Raw genomic sequence first — 21,051 nt, forward strand, 5'->3', positions numbered from 1 at the left:
CAGGTAAGAATATATTACATTTTCCCTCTTCTAAATATTCATCACAGACTCTGTGAGATGCATCTTCCTCAAAGAGTTCCTCAAGAATTTCTCTTGGCAATTTAGGAAGAGAGATGCACTCCTTAGGATAATCAAATGTAACCACACAGTAGCTTGGTGTACCAGGCTGACAATCAAAAAAGCCGAAACCTCTTTGTTTGTCTTCGAATTTCCATGTAATGTTCATAAATACTATTCAAATACTTTTAATTCCATTTCCCACTGTTTAGAGGATCCATCTGGGATAATAATTCTGTTTTTTTCCCAGTATAGATGATTAGATAAATAAATGATGAATTAGTTTATAAAGGCACTATACCTACTTTTGTCACTTCCAGGGAAGAAAGGAATTGCTGCATTATTTACTAAATAAATAATCTCTGCATTGCTCTCCTATCTGGATCAGATTTTTGCACTTATTTTATATGTACCAATACATGATTGCACACGTACAGATATGCTACTAATTGATAACTTAATGCACCAAATGGCTTTACCAACATTTTGTGATAATAAAAAAATCTAGTCTAACAGCAACACTAGAAATAGTTAAAAATCATAATTAATAATTTATCAAAAAAGATAATTAGTGCTTCGATAGGAGGTTCACATCCTAAATCTGAAATAAACATAACATTGATTATCTTGATCAGATATGAAAAAACATCCTTCTGAATCCTGCCTGTAACCTCCTATGAACATTTTTATCTGAGATTCAGTCCTAAAAATTTGACCAAATTTCGGTTTTGGAAACCACATAGAAATGCAAACACAGCACTTAGGATTGATGACCCATACAACTATAATAACACTGATGTGATATATTGGAAATCAGAATATGGAAGATCCTTCAGGAGTCCAGCACTGAACCAGGCACAAAGCTAAAAGAACACTCTCAGGTTTTACACTTGGTATGTAAAGGAGCCATGTCTGAACCTGCATTGAAACTGTAGAATTATCTGTTCACAGGGACTGCAAATCATACCCTTTGGAAAAAGATGAGACAGTTTCCCAGAGTAAGACTTGTGCTCAAGTCAGAACCTTCCAACTTTCTTACCTTTTGGTGGGAAATAGGACTTGCTTTCTGCTTTGTGAGGCCAGTCTACTACCAAAGGCCCAAATCGTCTGAAGCTTGCAGTAATTTCATCTAAAACCAGACAGATGCAATTAAAATAAATTAATGACATAACTCGATTAAAAAGTACTGTCAAGCAAAGAACTTGGTTTCTAGCGAAGGCTGACATTTCATGGAAAAAAAAAAAAAGAAAAAAATCCAACTTTCATGAACAAAAAACTTAAATAACATCATAACATCTTCTAAAGCGTTAATATTTACGCAATATATTTGTAGCGATTTTAAGCTTATGTTTGTTTTTTATTGCTTAATAACAGGAGCATTTCAGAAGTGTACAGGCAACCAAAGGCAGTGATGAAAATTGGTGTGGTGCTTCCTTAAAGTCACGATCTGGTTTGAACGCAATGGAAACGATTTACTGTTTAGTGATGTATAGTTCAGAGCTTTGTAGGTAGATACTGATACAAGTACCACCACGATGAGCATTTTAGCAGTTTCCAGCAGGTACCATGCACAGATCAGGCACAGAAACTTAAAACTGTCTATTCAGAGGTGTTTCTAACATAACCACGAGCCGGCCTGTTTCAAGATCTACCATGCCTTTTGCACAACTTCCTGATTCTTTCTATCCCAGCCACTTTTTCCTGTCATGGACTGTAAGAACGTTGACCATGAGGAAAAAATTAAACCAGCTAAACTCTACAATAACAATAGCTCATCAAACACAAATATGCTCCATTTCTCTCAGTCACATCCTGCTATCAGCATACAAACAGGCAGGAAAGAAAGAAAGAAAGAAAACATATTTCTATGTGTCTTTGTTTAGCATTTGTATTAAAGGCAGCAGTGCACACTTGAATTCAAAGCTAAAGTGCATTAAAAAAAGCTAAAGTGTATTAAAAGAAATCCCTCCGTACATTGCGGGATAGCATCGCAATGAAGATTAAACCAAAAGATGGTCTTTCCATGTCTGAAAGTTAATTAACCACAGTCAGCTTATTTGGTTTGCAAGTTACTGTAGGATTACAATAAACCTTGCAAAGGGACTTCTGTTTACATTACAAAGCTAGCATGTAATTTACACTTATCTTCACAGGAGAAACCTAATATTAAACAGTACAATTACTTCACATCAACACTATTTTACACAGAGCAATTCCAACTGCATCGCATAACAATCTGAGCTGCTGTGGTACATTCTGTTTTCAACGCATCACAGAGTGCTCTGCCACTTGACCTTCCTCTGCCTTAGTTTCTCTATTTATGAACAGGAAAAATATTAACCTTTCTAAACCACTTCTGAGATCTTCAGGTAATAGTAAAATAGAATTTGAAATTCAATTACTAATAGAAGTTTTCTATGAATAGAGAATAAAGTAGGCACAGATAGAGGACACTAAGAAGCGCTAAGGTGTATTTGAAAGGAATATGCACTGCAAGATAAGCACAAGCACAGATTCCAGGCATCACATGCAACTCTACAATCTGCCAAGTGCAGAATCAGAGACAACTGAACCACCTCAAAAGAGATGGATGACATCAAGTGATATTAAGCTCAGCATCACCAACAACTCCCATAAAATTATACATATAGTACTAGCCTTTTACACTACAATGTTATTCTGCTGGGTGGATTATTGCTACTACTTCATTCTGGTTTTTCAACATCCATCTTTCTCCCTCCAAACTTGGTTTGCTTAGTTTTCAGGCAGCTCACCTTCATCAATATCTGGTGGAAGACCTCCAACAAACACCTTCCGAGAAAAACGCTCAATTCGTTCTCCATTCTGATGCGCTGAATAGCAGGTAGGTGAATTCAAGACTCCAACTTGATCACTATGACCATCGTCCAGCAAACCATCATCTATTGGGAAGAGGGAAGAACGGCCTTAAAAAGAAAAGATAATATACATTAAAATAATTCTGTGGTGGTTCATGGTTATGTAATTTTAGTGAATGAAGGAGTAGCAGTCTGAAAAGTAAAAATGAAAATAACAATATATTAGAAAAGTACACATTAGTTTAAAAAAAAATGAGAAATATATTAAACTTCAAAGAAGGAAATTCAAGATTGCAAGCTGTCATCACTGTAAGCATAGTAATTCATACTACATCGTATTGTAGTTACTCTGCTGCATCCAGTAGACAAGTAGTAATTTGTTTTTAAATAAAGGGTCTTATTTATGAAGAGGACATATAAAAGCGCTGCTGAAGTGAGTTTCATTAGTCTATATTTGGTTTAGCTTGAACTTAAATTGATAATTTCCATCATCTGACTACTGCATGTCTATAAATCTTACATTTTAATTGAACAGAGGGAAATGGAAAAAACATGTACACCATAAGAACTTTCAAACAGGTATGTTTTCTCCTCTAAAGGTATCTGATGCTCAGAACACAAGAACAGATTTCATTTCTAAGAAAGAAAAAGAGAATTTTAATAAATGTGCAAAATGTAACACTTAAAATATGAGTCACAGTGCTGATTTATCCTTCTTGCTCTCAAATTTACCACCATTCTGGAAGGAAGCCTTGTGGTGGTTCCTAACACGTAGCAAGCTGCAGTAAGATTACAGTTACCCTGAAAAGCAAGTGTAATATCTGAGAAGTCCACAGGATGGCTTTGCAAATGCAAAGTGATCAAAACAGGTGTACAGATGGCAGAGGGGAGTGAAAATGTGGTAATTCTGTCCTACTTATTTCCTCCTATTTCATATTTACAATTTCTAGAGAACTCCAAAACGAAGACTCCAAAGGCCAGGATATGCATCTTAGCTTATTCGAACTTTTGCTGCTTTAGATTAGCAACAGAAAGATTAATTACAGTTTCAAATTCAGAAGTCAGTCTTTTAACTGCAAAGTGCCCTAAAAGTATCACTTTTGTGAAGCAAAATAAATACCCCACATCTCTATTTCTTCTAAGTGCAACATTTCCTGTCTCTCACTCATTTTCAAAATAACTATTAATTAATTCAACTGCTTTCCAAAAAACAAGCAAACAAACAAACGCAAAAACCACCTAACACACTTTTGGGAAGCAAGTTAATTTTCCATGACATATATCCAACTTCTTCCAGATCCACCCACTGCAAACCCGTATCAGGAGCAGGTGGCTGGCAGGTGACTGCAGCCCCTCAGCTGCCAGCCAGCCCGCAGTCTGGAGCTTCTCTCCCCTCTCCGAGAAGCACTGCCAGGAAAGCCCCACAGGAACACCTGCACACATCGTGCTGGCCAGCCAGGGGTGAGGGCACTATGAAAGCCATTCACCTCCAGAAGACCACTTGAGAATCACATGCTTAAAGACAAGGCTGGAGAACAGACAGCAAACATCATGACCAATGAGCTATGTTGCGGTAATGCCTAATGACCCTAATTTGGTATCTAAATCCATAATAAAAACACAGTACATCAGAAAATACTGATAGAAAACAACCCCAAGCATCGTAAAATGTCACAAGGATCACAAAATAAAAGCAGAACCACAGGACTACAACATCTTTATGGTGGCTCTTCATGTTTACGTCTTGAGTAGGCACCTGATGGAGAGGAGCACAGCAAAAGCAGAGAGCTGCAGCAGGTTCCTCCACCCCATCAGGAATGGTGACGTGCCTGCTTGAGAATATCGCTAGTGTGGAGCCAGTGATGGCATCCTGGCTTGCTGTCCTAAGGATGCATTCAACAGCCAGATAAGGGATCAGCAGAGTGTCTTTAAAGGTGGATGCACATAGCTGGTGCTCAGTGGGGCAGAAAAGAGAGGAAGCAAGGGAGAAACAGAAAGTTAACACAGTTGGAAGAAGCAGCCAGGAAGATTCTTCTGTTTAGACACAAGAGGAGCAAGATCACGCTATGACGACTGCAGCAGGCAAGTTATGCGGATATGAGTTTCAGTTATGAAGACTAATAAGAACGATCGGGTCTTAGAGATGTATACAAAGACGTGGTAAGATTCAGTTACACAATCATGAAAGAGTGATTTAACAATGGATTTCTGAATTACTGATGTGAATGATGGAGAAGATGGAGGTGTTATCATAGGGACAGTGAAATGAAAAAGTGGCTAAAGGAAGAAACGGGGCAAATTAGAGGAATTCGCAGGGAACTGCAAAAGTGGAAATTTTACGAGTTTTGACTAACATACGAGAGTTATTTTTAACATCTGAAATCTAAAATGACTGTAATTTAGCTGGGTTAGCTTTATAAAAAGCACATTGATTTGCTCTTTACCTCTGCAAATTTCTATACTGCAGGAAAAAAAGAAACTTCAGTGACTTAAAAACATGCCAATTTAAATAAACTTTTTGCCATTAGAATATTGTCACAAAAGCATTTAAGTTCATTTTATTTTTCCAGTTTTTGTTCTGTTTTTTAAAAAACAACACAAAATTTCTAGTTAAGGAAGGTGTCTCTTCCGACTATGAAAATTACGTTTTTGTGTTTCTCTAAAAGAAGTACTTAGATAATTCCAACTTACAATATACACAAGTACGTAGAGGGAAAAAAATAATCAAAGAATAATCCTCAGAATAATTTATTTTTTACTCACAGACCACTGTTCAAATCTAAGAACTCTTTCTGGTATAAATTAAACCATCAGAATGTGTTTTGAAGCGATACCAGAGAGATCAGTTTTACTTTAATGTGGGTAAAGGTTTGCCAAAAGCACTGCAGCTCCTCAGAGAGCTAAGATGACATAGAGGACATGGGATTAACACATTTATAGTAACGTGCTGTATATGACTGCTAATACTTTGTTCGTCCTCTTTACTTTTTAAATGCCTCTCAGATGAACAGAGCAAAAAGGTAATTTGCTAGGCTTTCACATTTCTCCCAATGACTGTGAATTAAAAGGATAGGCCCTTTTAAACATTTGCTTTTGTTTTATGATAGTGAAAACAGTTAACAGAATCTGCCCGGAATCATCAAAAGGTTATTGTACTGTTACATAAATTGAATTTGATGTAGCTCTTCATTCCTCTCTGCATAAGGGCAACCAAGCAATCAGTTGTGAACCGACACAGATCAGGAGTGAGACACATGAACTTACGTGTACGATGTGAATACTGGAAGCTATCAAAGACCTTCATGTTTTTGCTGCACACTTTACAAGGTCTTTATAACGGCAGGTCACATCATCATCTAGTTAATTCAGTACAGCTTGTCCAAGGTCAGTGAGCATATAGTGGCTTATACTACAAAAATGTTTACTACTTCTAAGGATTGTCTACTAGATTTTGTGCCGAGTTTATGAAAGGCTTTTAGTTTTTACTCTCTGTACACTATCACTTCTACAGAAGCAAAAGAAGATGAGTTAGTAAAACAACTAGCAAGCTGTATACTTTTAAAGGGGGCAACGACTGCAAGCAGTAGCCATTAGCATGAGCTAAATTATTATTAGAACGGCAGTGTTTTAACTGATTAAAGGATTTGTAATTCAAACCCTAAAAGAGCTGAACGATCGTAACAATCCAGACTGCATCACTCCTTCCCTCACCCCCTCCATCTTCCCCAAACTAAGGCAACATGCAGATAAGCATTTGCAATCAATCTGGATTAATTAATCATAATGATCAGTAAAAGCTCAATCAGAATTAATTGTACTGTAACAAACAGAAGTGAAATTACCTCGTCTTCGCCCATAACTCCTCGCTGCATGCAAATAAAGGACAAATTGTAAAATGTCAAGTAACTGTATCATGCCCACATATTAAAATATTTAAGTTTCAAAAAACTATGTGGGTAAGAGGTAAGTAAAAATCCGCGTCGGTACTTGCTACAGATAATTGTAGATGAAAATGCATCAAACTGAAGTCTCACTTAAATACCATACTATTTTATTACTAAATTGACGTTAGCACCATCTGTAAAGAACATACTTTAAAATATTTCAACGTGTCTTTATACTTGATCTTAATTCCATGTTAATTATGGATGCATAAATTATGGTAACTTTGTAATTCATCCTTCCAAATGTGCTTCATCTCTTACACAAGTGTCTAAATAACACACGGTACTGAAATTGTAAAAAGGAAAATATTACTTTAAAAAGCATGTAGCAAATGTTAAATTAATCACAGAAACATCCTGGTCCATGGAACAGTTTGTACAGTCCTTTGCAGTGACAATACAAATGCTATAAGCCGTGACCTTCCTTTTTCATGAAAAGACCTAGCAGAAAATTAACCACAAGGTTTTGTTTGAAACAAAAGACTCCTTGTGGTAGCAAACAAAATCAGGGCACAAGTCACAAGAAATAGCATTGTACCAAAAAAACACTGCACAAAGGCAAAGCAACAGTTTCTGACAGACTGCAAGTAAATGCAAGATTTTTCTAACTTTCGAGTTTTGCAAGATACTTAAAGAGATCATGGTTATAGCTACAGTTCCGAAGACCATACTGATTGCTCCTCTGCCTGAAGGCTAAGAAACTAAAAATAGACAGATTACTAATACAAAAACTATTAAGCTGTGTGTAATTTCTTAGTTACGTTTCCACAAACTATTTTCAATTCCTGTTTCACAGACTATGTATTTGAGAAAGATTACTTTAATCATTACAGTATTGTAGTTAAATATCCAAACAGAAAACATTACTATAAACCATAACGTTATACCAGCATTTATGAAGAAAGATTACTGTATCTTGGCATTATTGTTTTGATTTTACTAGGACTTCACACATACATCTCTCCCAAAAAGCAACTGTGGTTCTGGGACATCAAAATCCGTGCAGCCTCACAAATTCGTAAATGTCATTCACTGTTCTGTGCTCGAATTCTTAAATACTTACATCCCGGTACTTCCCATTTGCACAGCATTTTTCAAAATTTTTAGTAAGTACGATTTTTTTTCTTTGTATCTTGATCCCTTCCTACTATGAATTCAGTGGATTGCTTATGAAATTCTGAAAATCTGTTTTTTCTCCCTTAAAACTGTTGATTCATTACACAGTCACCATATTCCTATCCAGCCTGCATTGAATGCACTTTCAAATTTCTTTTCTTTCATCTGCAAGAGTTACTATTGATGAGCAGAGTCTTTTGCTTAAAGATTTTCAGATTCTCCATGTCCTGCTAGGAAGCCAAAACCAGAAAAGCCCACTTTCTGAAAGCGACTTCAGTATCTGAGTGGAAACACCTAAATTCCCAATTTCCCACATCAAAATAGAATCCACTAAACATAAGGGATTCTTCTGTGTGATGAGCGCTCTCATTCCGTGCTGCTGCACGGCAGATGAAGGCTGAACTCCAGACCTGTTCCCCTCCCAAGCCAAGTGCTGATGCTCAGGTCGGTGTCAGCGCTGCAGCCCGTACGAACCTTTTCTGACTCTCGGCCAAAGCGACCCCCACATCGCATTAGCAGCGGTGTCACCAAGTCCTCGGCTAACCCCCCATATGCCTTTTTCTTCCACAAATAAAACTAGAGCAACCAGGGAAAAATCAAGTACATCCCATCCATAGCAATGACTGCAGTGCCATGTTCGCTCTCAAAGAATAAAAATGCATATCAATAAGCAACTTTTGGCACAAGCCTTAGTAATTTTTCTTATCTTCTGCCACTTCTGCTCCTTTCTGCCCATCAAAACAGCTCAACTATTTTCTTATATTTTCACAGTTAAGACAAGCTGATATGCATAAAATGTTTTGTTACAGAACACCTGAAATGTTCTTCTTTGTGCATTTAAAAATAAACAACAATAATTTTAAGGGGAAGTAAAAAGGGTTACTAAAATGCTAAAAAAACCCCAGTGCAACTCAACTTAAAAGGATAGTTGCTACAGTGTTTTATATATATGGAAATTACAATGATGTACCAAACTTAGCTGTGTATTCTTTGCTTCAGCAAAATAGTGAAATCGGAGAACACAGGAAAATAACTGTACTTGATGTTGTCACATTATTTACTTTCTTTGCACAGCAAACTCCCTTCCCTGATATTTATCTGGTTTGTCCATTTAGACTGCAAACTAGTTTGGGCTGGGCAGAGATTTTCTGCCACTTTGAGTCTAGAAACATGTGATCCCATTCTTAAGACAATCTGTAAGCACTGCTGCAATAAATGTGATCATTAACATTCAAATGTATGGTTTTGCAAAACTCGTTATTTTGTCCTATTTTTACCCAGACTTTAAAATCACAGTGATTATAAGTAAGTTTTTTTTTGTAACAGTAAGTACAAAGTGCTACTGTTACTAAAAATATGACGTTAAAGCAAGCATATCCTATCTTCATGGAACTTCACTATTTTAATCTCTCCACTTTATACATGTATAAAACCCTTTCCTTCAAAGGCCAGATACTACTCATGAAAACAGCTCCATGGAATAAAACTTTTAGTACATTGTAAGCGATGAGATGATTATTTCTGATGATATTATATTCAACCAGAAAAATTTCTGTATCTATTAAAATTCCATGCACATAACATTTTACATCTGTCAGAGCACACATGCTTATAGACTATGTGGTCTGTGTAAGTATACACATTATATATATGTGATTATAGACTTAGCTATACATACAACTTCATAGATATGTTTAATATCTACATCTACATGATCAGTGCATATATTTAGATAAACAGCTGCAGAGAGGACAGCCCTTTGGGGAAGGCCAGACACTGTAGGTAAATAATTGGTTTACAACAACAAAAAAGGAGAAATTAAACTTCTTCCTTCTTCCTGAACTTGTACAAAGAATAAGGCACACAGAAATATTTTTTGTATCTTTTTGTCTATAAAGCTGAATACCTTAATTAGCCAAAAACTCTAAAAGATTTCAAGTGAGTGAGAAAGTGCAAGGGATACACTTTTATTCTAGAAAATATTAATTAGGAAATACATGCAGGAGGTATAATAATGTCCAATAAAAACGAAGTTAAAAAATCTTGGCACCTCCCAACATTAAGAGTTCTGTATATACAAAAAAGGTATCCCCATATGGCTAAAACTTTCTCTTCCTATATCCCTCTTTCTACAACTTAAATCAGCTTGGGGATAGAAATATGAGATGCTTATCTAACATCAAGACAATATAGCTTTGGACATTATGTGAGCAATGCTATTACTTAGATAGTGAATGTATAACTTCTGTTTTATTCAGATGTATTTCAAGCATACATAAGAGATCAAATATGTATGTATTTAAATAACTGAACAACTGAGTTGAATTCAAAATATTATGTTGGGTAACAGGAAAAACAAATAGGCAAGCTTCCTATATTTAAACACGACTGTGAAATCTATGATAGAAAGCAAGATAAAATACTGTTTGTCCCTAACATTCCTGATTTAATGATCAAATGGTAACGGTGAAGTAATGAAGACTTTTTCATTCATACTTCTTTGTCATTTACAGAAATCCATAAACAATTGTGGCAAAAATTTCCCAGGAGTTTAGACTAAAGGAGGTAGGTTCCTAGTTCCCATTTTATTCTATTGGATTTGGGTGCCTAAATTCTATTAAGATTTCTTCAGAAATCACATCTTTATAGATTTTAAGGCTGAAAGAGATCATTATGACCTCTCAAGTTCGGCATACCTAACAGACTACAAAAGCTCCTTTAGCAATTCCTATATAGGAAGTTTAATAACTTCTGTTTGAAGTAAAACACCTTTCTTGGAAGCACAACCAGCTACAGTATCTTTAAGATGGAAAGTCTAATACCCCCTTGGATAAAATAATCAAATGGTGAATTAGGTTTCAATTGCCATTAAAAAAAATCAATGCATTGAAACTGTAAAAGAGAGCAAGCCTATAATGGGTAAAAAAACCCCTACACCAGAACAAATTGGACTCCTGCATTATTACTTGCTACAGAAAGCTTCTCTCTGAAATGAAGTCGACAATTAAAGATGTACTCGGGTAAACCCATTCCAAAGTATCTTTTAGACTTTGAGATAACAGTTATTAAAAATCCATTGCCTTTTTTTTACAGCTTGAGCTGAAACAGATATATAATTATCAGATATATAATTTATTAAAACACATAAATCAGCTTTCTTGTGGTTCATTTCATTAATTTAAATAATGAAAACCGTAAATATTAATATTAGGTACAGTTCAGTAAGTAGACTTTAAATGAGCTGGAAAAGATCTATAATTTAAGAGTTAAAAATAGCTAAAGATGGGTTTTATCTAGAAGTGCTTAGTCTTGAAGAGGTTGAGAAATTCCAGCCTGGTTCATGTCAGAACCTGACCAGGATCCAGAGATCCCAGTCCACTAAAATCAAATACGATCCAGTGAGGGTCATGATCTAGTGTTAAGTATCAGTGTACACATACATGGGCCCCAGATCCTTAAAAATGTTGGTGCTTTTCTGTCATGAAGGTCTGGTATTCCTGCTCCTACTTGTGCTGACTACAACACTTAGATAAAGTAAGGGACAAATATAAGCGTCTGGATTACCAACTCTCCTCTTCCTTGTTCCTCCCTCCGGGGCACCAGTTACATGATACAGGGAAATGTCAGCTTGAATCCACTTAAGCAGAGAAGGAAACTCAAGTCTGTAACTCTTATCAGCAAGTTTTTGAGCTCTAATTCTCATTACCGCACATTTGGAGGAAGCCCCTCAATCTGTGCTACGAAAGAAAGTTTGTGCAGAGCCAGAGCAGCTGGAGCTGCCCAGAAACTGCTCCTGGTGCTTCTTTCTGGAGCTGTGAGGAGCTGCAGCTCAGACACCCCAACCTGAGCTGGCTCTGAATGGCACAAGTGATTGTGCAGGACTGCACTGAGGGGCACATCAGGCTCTCCAGGTACATGGTAGAGAGCTTAGGTATCTAAACCAAGGCTTTGAATTAAATTCTAAAGGACACACCTAAAAATTAGGTGCTGCTCACCTGTCTTTTACGACACTCAAATTGTTATTTTTACCTCACCTATTGAAGGCTGGAAATAATATTGCAGCTTTTAAAGTGGACAGCAGTCACATTAAGTGCTAGCTTCCAAACTACAGTGGAAACCCCACCAGAACTAATAACAAAACAAGATATTCTTCAGTGCATGCTCTAGCTCCGTGGTAAGGTTTCCAGGATCGACTAGTACCACTGAGATGCATTATTCCAGTGCCTGTGATAACAGCAAAAACCTTTTTTCCTAGATAATCCATAGAGTAACAATGCTTTTCATGTCCTCTTTTAACACGCAAAACTATAAAAAGAGAAGTTCACCATTCTAAGTATTACAAAAAAATGGATTTAAAAATACGAATTTCTTACAGTGATTGCATTGAAATTTCTCACAGTTATGAGCTCATAAGATTGCTTAGTTTTTAATACCTTCCCATCTAACACTTCATCATAAATCACCAGATAATGACAATTGCACACACACTCCCTCCACAAACCAGCTTGGCAGAATAGGTTTTACAGTTGCAGTTAAAAACAGAATGTTAATGGTTATAAATGTTCTAACATCAAGCATAGCAATATGTAATGTAATCTCTGACCAGGAATCAGGATTATGGTCTTTGTGGGTTAAACACATATTTTATTTCAAAAGTAGCTATTTTCACTTTTAAAAATACTCCATTATCTTAAAGAACTATTCTAGATGAAAGAACCTAATTCTTCAAATGTCTGTTGTGCAATATTTACTGGGTATAAAGCTAAACCTGAATTTCCTGAAAATTTTAAACATTTACTCAGTGTTACACAAGGCATACTGGATATTTTTTACATCTTCTATCCATTTGCACAAGTGTAAATGACTGTGCAGAAGGGCCAAGTAATTTAAAAAAGCTCCACAGGACCACAACCCTGAAAGATATACTCTGACTGTATTTTTAAAAAATTATGTCTTTACTGGTAATGTTTAGACCCATCAAGTCAACAACAAAAGTGTACTTGCATTGTCTACAACAGCTTTGACTTTTTCTAGTCCAGAGAAGCTCTGGCATTATAGCTCTATTTTTTCCCAATGTAGAAAACATTTGTGTGCAAAAACCCTGATTTATTATTGACTTAGATGGATCACTAAGCTCTGCTTCCTTCTTTAGCTTTGAACAAAGGCTAAAGTTCATGCCTTCACTGAGTAGCAGATGTTCATGAAGTTTGACCTACTGGGAGAGGAACGTGAACGTGAACTCTAACTTCAGCACATTTCACACTTAGAAACACATTTGACAAAAGCAGTCCCAAAAGAACCCAATAAAAATAAAATGATATTTCACATAAGTGTAGTAGAAAGTAATCAGTCTGCCTTTTATTTACACAAGGTAGAAAACCATGCCTTTCCGGCCTTCTTCTTTTCCTAATTCGTGTTTCTGTATAATAGATTTCTAGCAGATCTCTGGAGAACATACCACTGGTTTGCTTGAGAACAAAAGAGAATAGTGCGCCGTTACGAGCATTTCAGATTTCAAGTAAGCTAGATATAATGAAAGGCTGTTGCAAGATTAGCTCTTGCCATTCAACTCTGAAAAATGGCAACAGTCCCATCAGTGTTGAAGACTAGAGGCAAGTAATTCAATAACAGAATATAATAGTATAATTTTATACCAACATGTCAGATTTAAGCTAAGCTAGAGATAATTAGAAACTGTTACACGATTAGCACTTACCATTTAACATCAGAAGATTGTCAGTCCCTGGATGTGGATAACTCAAGCGACCTTAAAAGAAAACAAAAACCAAAGAACAAACAAAACAAATGCAGAGGTTTTAGCTATTATGCTAGAGAAAATAATGAAGAAAAATTACTGTTTAGAATTTAAATATAAACTATATTCCCAGTTTGCCTAAGGGAAATAAAGAGCTAATATTTAACTCCAAGCACATTAACCAACAATACCCTTGACCCAAGTTAAAGCTGACAAGAACAGACTTCTTAACCTTAATTCTCTGGTCATAAGATCTGCAATGTGCTTTGGGATCAGCTCCAATAGGATAAAGCCACTTTTTGTTTCATGACACCCAGAAATAGTGCTGACTGCTTTAGTCCGCTCTTTCATAGTGACTGTGAATGACTGCACTATGCACGCTCCTTAACAGAGTGGCATTTCTATGGTTTAGTGCTTCTCTACTGAATCAATTTAAGAAAAATCATGTTAATAGGAATTAAGGCATTAAAATTTTATTAACCATTTTATGACTGTATCTTGGTGTATTATATATAACTATCATATGTAATATTTTTCAGTAGTCTAGAACTGGTTTATCTACAGAATTAACAAAATTAAAAAATATGATAGATAACATTTTCAACATTTTATATCGAATAAAAAATACATGAAAGCCACATATCCTGACTTCAGAATTTTTTAAGCATTGCATTTTAGTACATTGGTGGCATATTATACTTGAATAGCTAAATGACTGGTTTAAATTGCACAGCTGAACTGTCTTTTCACTACAAACTCCTTTTTATTAAAGGAGACATTTTCTGTTTACAGGAAGCTGCAAACATACCAGTAGTGCACACTGACCTAGAGAGACATTTACAATAGCTGCTGTGTTTGGCAGAAGTGTGCTTTAATTTGCAAAAAACTACTTTTCCATCTATCTTGCTATTAAAACATACTTGCTTACTTATAATCCGTAAGCATATATAAAATATACCATAACTTAAACATGTAAATCTTTTGGTGGAAATAAGATGTTTGTGGAGGCAGAAAGAAGAATCCAACCTGGAAGCAAGGGGTGTTTAAAACACACATGGATTTAGTTTAAAGGGGAATATATGTGCAGATGGCTTGCAAGATGTTTAGTAAGACACTCTCATAGCCTAATAAGGCTCACTCGTTCTAAACAGAAACACTGGGGAAAAAAGGAAAAATTAAGGAAAAAAACAAAATCAGCAACCCATATATTAAGGTTGTCTGACAATTCCTATGTTACACTTCTCCCTTCCCCCTGTTGGTAAACTCATGTGATTAACAGCAAGGCTGGAAATTTCTCAAAATAGTAGTTCCGTGTCCCAAGGGTCACCTTTGGGATTAAATTTTAAAAAAAACCCCTTTTGCTGAAAATCTCTAAGTAACTGGCTTTAAGTTTTACTCTCCTGCTTCAGGAAACCAACATGATAATTTTCCATCCAAAACTACAGAAAAAACCCATACATTATCAGTTCTTCCATTCAAAACTTTAAAATAGCACGATTAAGCTAATTTAGGATATTTTATTCAGCCTTATTATTTACAGGCATTGCAGCAAAAAACAATTATACAGCCAAGTATAATTTCTCTTCCCACAGATTTCATTATTATGAGAATGGATGGTATCAGAACACCCACAGATAAAGTAGGAACTGTTTACTTCGGAATTTGAAAGTGGTGAAGGGCAAGGGCAGCCTCCTGGAAAACAGCAGATGAATGGCATCCAAAAGGCCTCTGCTGTCATCTCTAACTTCTACAGAATTTTTGAGCAGGCTTAGACAACATACTAAACAAAAAACTTTGCAGGAGCCTGACTTCATGTTCCTTATTTCCAGGGTGTTCAGTTTTAACATAAAAGCAATTTTTAGCATCATGCTGAACACTTACAGCTATACCAAATGTTTCTTGGAACTATAAATATTCTGCCTTTCTAGCAATGCATACTGGTATAATAGGTGAAGAATTAGGATTCGGACATCCTTAAACTGCAGTCTGGGAGCTGCCACTGGTTTGCTCAGCCTGGCGTATAACAAGTGACTCTGCTTTGCTTCTTAGACCTTTGGTCTATAAAGGTAATACTCAAATGCCTAACACCAAGGATTTTACCAGATTTACAGTCACCATCATGTTTATATATGGTGGTGCTGTAGAAATATTTACAACAACATGAGGTGTTTCTTGCAAATCAGAATACTGTATCTATCTACAATAACAATAGGAGTTGTGAGAAATTATTATGTCATCTTGAACCTCCTCGAGTCTGTGGTGACAGCCTTTCTGTCTCTATACATTTATCTTCCTTTCCTATTCAGCAAGGGAGACACAGATTTTTCTTTTTTCCTGTAATTACTACAGAAAAAGAGGTCAGATTTAAGGCCTAGCAGGAGAGAGAAGCCCACTACTATCAACACCTGGAGAGGAAAACTGTTTCAGAAGGTAGTAAATTCTGGGTTTACAACTCTGGTTTTGCATTCTTCTGCATTTTTCCCTTACAGCTTCACAAATAAGCTGCATCAGAGACACTGGTGCCAAACTGAAAAGCTTGAAATAATGAAGCACTCCTCATGAAGCAGTGGGGAGAGAGTGCACCAAGGAGTTGAGCCCAGTACTGCAGCATAAAACCCACAAATCATACAAAGAAACCCAATCCTGCTGTGTTAGCAAGGTGAATTTGCTGGCTCAGATAATGAGTGATTTGAGGGTTAGAAAAGAAAGTAAGTAATACAGAATTCAGTACATGTATGGCTGTACTGATGGCTTCCTTTAACTCTTTTACAAGGTTATTTCAATGAAATCATACTTTGTATTACTATGTTCTGGTGAACTTAATACTTGTGTTTACTACCTTGTCTAGTACTTGGACTTACAACCTTGAAAACATTTTTAACATAGGTTTTCGTACATTTAGAAAATATAATCACTGCTATTTGATACATTAACTTAGGTTCTTATCCTTCAGATTAATTTGTTGAAGCAAAATGCAGAGTTTCTAGGGTGTCCACCTGAATTTAATGATATACATAAATTCAGAACACTTCATGCATGGAACTGGGTGCAAGATCAGTCTTATTCGGAGCTCAGATTACACTATTTTTAACAGATTATTCTAGCTAAATGGACATATACAATATTAAACCTCACTTAAAATATTACTATAAAAATACAGACAATGAGAGCACCATCTTAGAACAATTTACTTTGCTTGTATCATATCCTTCTTTTTTTCAGCTATTTTCACTGCATGTCATTTGATGGGTTTTAAAAAAAGTACCATTTTAAGACCTGCCCTCACCACAAATCCTATCTAATCTCATCCTACTTCAATGTCAGTAACCTAGAATTGTATAAGCTGTTCAATAGATATTCTAGAAATTCCAGTGGCCTCTGCCTACTTAAAAAAGAAATTTAAATAAAATATAAAGATGTTTTACCAACTACAAATTAGAGAATATAATATTTAAATAATAGACATATTCGGTTTCTGAGAAATGAAAAGTAATCTCTTCACTGTCTACAGAAGTTAGTGCTACAGCATCCAAAATTTGTAATGTGCTGCTATATGGAACAAATACAATGCCTAACAGTACAGTACTGTATCATAAAGTATCATGTTATAGAAATTTACGTTACAGAAATTTTCTCTGTGCAAGTCTGAACTTGCAACTTCATCATACTACTGCTAATTAATAATTCTCATGTATCATGGCTAAATTCAAAATAGTATTGCTATGGATAAGCAGGTATGTTTGACATTCTTTATGTAACTAGAGTTCTATTACATTTAGCCCTCCTTTCTTTATCTAAATGTGATTAATGTTAACAGAACTGCTTGGTATATATTTCTCACAATGTATTCTTCTGTAGGGACAGGGGAAAAAAAAAAAGCTTGCAAATAAATTTTGGTGGGCCAGTTTATCCACTAGATCTAGTTAAAAGTCTTGCTAAACCAAACCATGAGGAACGAGTAACAAATTTATTTTTAGCTACATTTCAGTAATCTCATGTTACTAATATGGGCAACAGAATTTTTTTTTTTTTGGTACGCTGCTTCTGAGCACACAGATGTAGCTGTGCTTTCTCACTGCTCATTTTAATGCAAATTCATATCTACTTTTAGAAATGCATACTTTCTATTCCTATTTAACTAAACTGTTGGAGGAATCTCCCTATATTAAAACATTTGGGATAGATCTAAGTATAATGACTGCTTTAAACATTGCTGACTCACAGTTTCCCAAGTTTGATATTTCACCCCTACTCCCCCATCTCCTTTAAGTCTTTAATGGTTGAATGAAGAGACAGAGAATCACAAATTCCTTATCCATCTTCCTCTTTTCAAGAGATCTCCTGACCAGAAGAGAAAAAGCTTCCAAGTTAAGCTCTTTGCAAACGACTTTAACAGACCACGCTGAGGATTGCAGCACTTGCAGCCATTTTTTGAATCAGCGTAGTTAAGACAACAGCACAAAACCGTGTTTGGACAACACCTAGTTACAGAAAGCCTAGATACTACAATTTCAAATGCTTGTGTAAGAATTATGTAAGTCATAATGAGGCCAAATGTGTTGCCTCTGACAGTCGATCTCTTTAGGCAAATCAGTCTATCAGTCTTAAATAGTCTTTTACCATAAAATGTTTCTGTGACATAAAGAGGAAACCATCAGTATGTACAATTTCAAAGCTTTTTATATGACTAGGAGCTAAGCTTTTCCTTCCATACTTTTTTTGTTCATCCTCCGAAACTCTTTTCTGAGAGCAATACGAATTACTCTAGGAAGCAATTGTATAGCTGTAAACCTGGGAGCTTCATAACTCAAAATATAAACCAAAAATGTCTTCGAAAACAAAAGTTACCATATGCAATGAGGGAAAATGTTCTCTACTGTGTTGCTGAGTCACCAATGCTTTTTTTTTTACTTCACTGAGCATGCATCAGAAGGTTGCTTTTAAAGAAAGATGTCTAACAGATGAAGAGCTCAACTAAACCTACTTAAAGGGAAAATAAAACCAAGAAAAAGCAATACAGACTTCTAAGTGCTTTGAGTTATTTTTCCCCACAGATAAGCCAAATAATAGTGTTTTATTATTTATTGTGAGCTATAAAAAAATATATATTTGTGTAACTTTACTTCAAAAAATTGTATTGTCCCTCACAAAGAAACAGAAGTTAATACTGCTTCTTGTTACTCCTGCTAATATAGCTATGGCTAATTCATCTTTACATCTAGTTCGCAGAACTGTAAGAAGGTTGGTCAAGAAAAAGAAATTAACTGAGTACAGTACCAGTACTTGCTTTACAAACACAAACCCTTAAATTACATGAAAATACCGTAGTCTTTACTAGAAAAGTGTTTAAAACAGTAGATAAGTAATTCCATTAAATCATTTGCTCCTCAACTCTAATACATACTCCACACAAAATATAACAACTTCCTCCGAGTTTTTTCCATAATCTGTTTTATCCCAAATGTATTTGCTTTCCTGTTTCCGAAACATCTCAAATCCAAGTTGTCTGCATTGTGACATGAAGAAGCATTGGTATTTGGGCGAGGAGAAGGGTAAAAAAATGCAAGTACATTTATTTTAACTGTTATTAATTTTAGCTTCAGTTTATATTCCATTGATAGAATAGGGTAATCTTAAACATTGCTTGATGTCTTATTATGAATTTCAAGAAAGCTGCATGGGAAAGATTAGTTTTAATATGATCAGTATTTCTGCTGCAATGACTAGTGAAGTCAAGTATCTATTCCCTATTAACCTACTTTGAAAAAATGTCTTATTGAAAGCTAAAAATTACTTCTTTCTTTTGATCGTGTCTGTAGTAATGACTAAACTTCGTCTAAGGGAAGCCAAAGTCTGCATCTGTAAACAATTTTTTGGCAGGCATAAACTTAGCTTTCAGTGAATCATATTTGAAATAAAGTTTTTTCAAGTTCATGAAAGTAGAAGTGGTGAAATTTAACTTCCTTCTAAAATGGATCTCGAAATGCAAAACTTAAAGCTGTGAGCTAGTACACGGTGTCTGTTCTGCATTGTGCAAAATCTGAGACAAGATGCTTAGTCATACTCCAGATATTGAAAGCAGCTAAATCCAAAACACGTGCTTAAAATTCCAGGGACTTTCATTTTACTGCTGCAGTCAAATATAAAAGATGCATTGTTTTAGTGTGCTTAGATTTATTTAAAAACTTGTCATAAAAACATTATCTAATTACAAAATATTCTTTAGTTACAATAAGGTACATTATCTATCAATAAGAACAACAAATAAACAACAATATTCTTAATCCTGTGCATTCTGCAAGCAAATATGACGGGTTCTTAAGTAAATGTCAGATTCTCTGTGGTGAAAAGCCACAGAGACTGAAATAACAAAATCAGTGTTTCAGGGTGTGCAGAAGAAAAAAAGTTGGTAGGAAATTACAGAAATGCCAACTAATGGTGACTAAACAGAAGAGGGGTAGAGAGGAACTAAAAGATTATTCTAGGACGTGATCTCTTATTCCCTTTTTCAGTCAGTAATGAAATTTATTGTGTCCTACTGTTAATAATGTCGTTGTTTCAGCTGAAATAATAACTTCCAAAGAGGAAAAAAAATATCTTAACCAATTTAAAGAACAGAACACAATTACTCTAGTTAAATTCAGTTGACATGTGCATTGTTCTCTGGCATTCAAAAAAATTATTTCCTTTGAATTCATCACTATCTATGGCTTCCATCTGTTTTAGTTCAAACATAAAACTTAGCAGAATTTTCACTGCAAGAGTGTATGATGGTGAAACTGGTAAAAAAAGTCTTAACTGTAGACTGAAACCATATACTCCTGTCCCTGGAAAACACAGAATAATGATGGAAACTTTACTGAGTTTTTCAAAAGTATGAACCCAATTCACTTTAAAATCTAAAAGCTTTTTCTTGTCTTAATTTCACTGCAAAATTTTCATCTTTTGCATCATAATGAAATAGGAAGAGAGAAGATAAAAATGTGTCTTTCCTGTGCTCACTGTGCCTCTGAAAACTCCTCGGCATTATAAAGTCAAAATGAAAACAGCGAGATGTCAGAGGAAAAGAGCAAACACTTGCATTTGTCATGTCAGCATGCACAGAAAAAAGTGAAAACTGATTTTCAGGAATGTGAGAGGTACTAATGACAGTATATTGCAATAGAAGATCCGCATTCTCTTATTTTATGCCGAAGAGTAGCTTTACCTTTTAGTAGATTTCCTGATGGTAGATTTGGGCTCAGATAACCATAGAAATATTAGTCACCACTTGAGTGTGGCAAATTGAAACAACAATGCTTTGCAACAGGGACAATCTACCTAGTTACCTTGTCTTCGATGA

General features: G+C 35.5%; 1 protein-coding gene across 3 annotated transcripts in view; it reads right to left on the reverse strand.

The window, feature by feature from the left end:
• The window catches only part of CPEB2 (cytoplasmic polyadenylation element binding protein 2), a 55,147-nt gene that overhangs the window by 16,169 nt on the left and 17,927 nt on the right, over positions 1-21,051 (reverse strand). The window contains exons 4-7 of one of the 3 annotated variants that reach the window (XM_082052025.1): positions 13,671-13,721; positions 6,737-6,760; positions 2,832-2,978; positions 1,097-1,186 (exon numbers count right to left, since the gene is read on the reverse strand). In XM_082052025.1, the coding sequence (XP_081908151.1) occupies positions 1,097-1,186; positions 2,832-2,978; positions 6,737-6,760; positions 13,671-13,721 (312 nt within the window). Of the gene's footprint in view, positions 1-1,096; positions 1,187-2,831; positions 3,003-6,736; positions 6,761-13,670; positions 13,722-21,051 lie in introns of all 3 variants that reach the window. The other 2 variants (XM_082052023.1, XM_082052024.1) reach the window with 2 other exon arrangements.

Source organism: Streptopelia decaocto, assembly GCF_964273445.1.
Source record: "Streptopelia decaocto genome assembly, chromosome: 4".
Lineage (NCBI taxonomy): Eukaryota > Metazoa > Chordata > Aves > Columbiformes > Columbidae > Streptopelia > Streptopelia decaocto.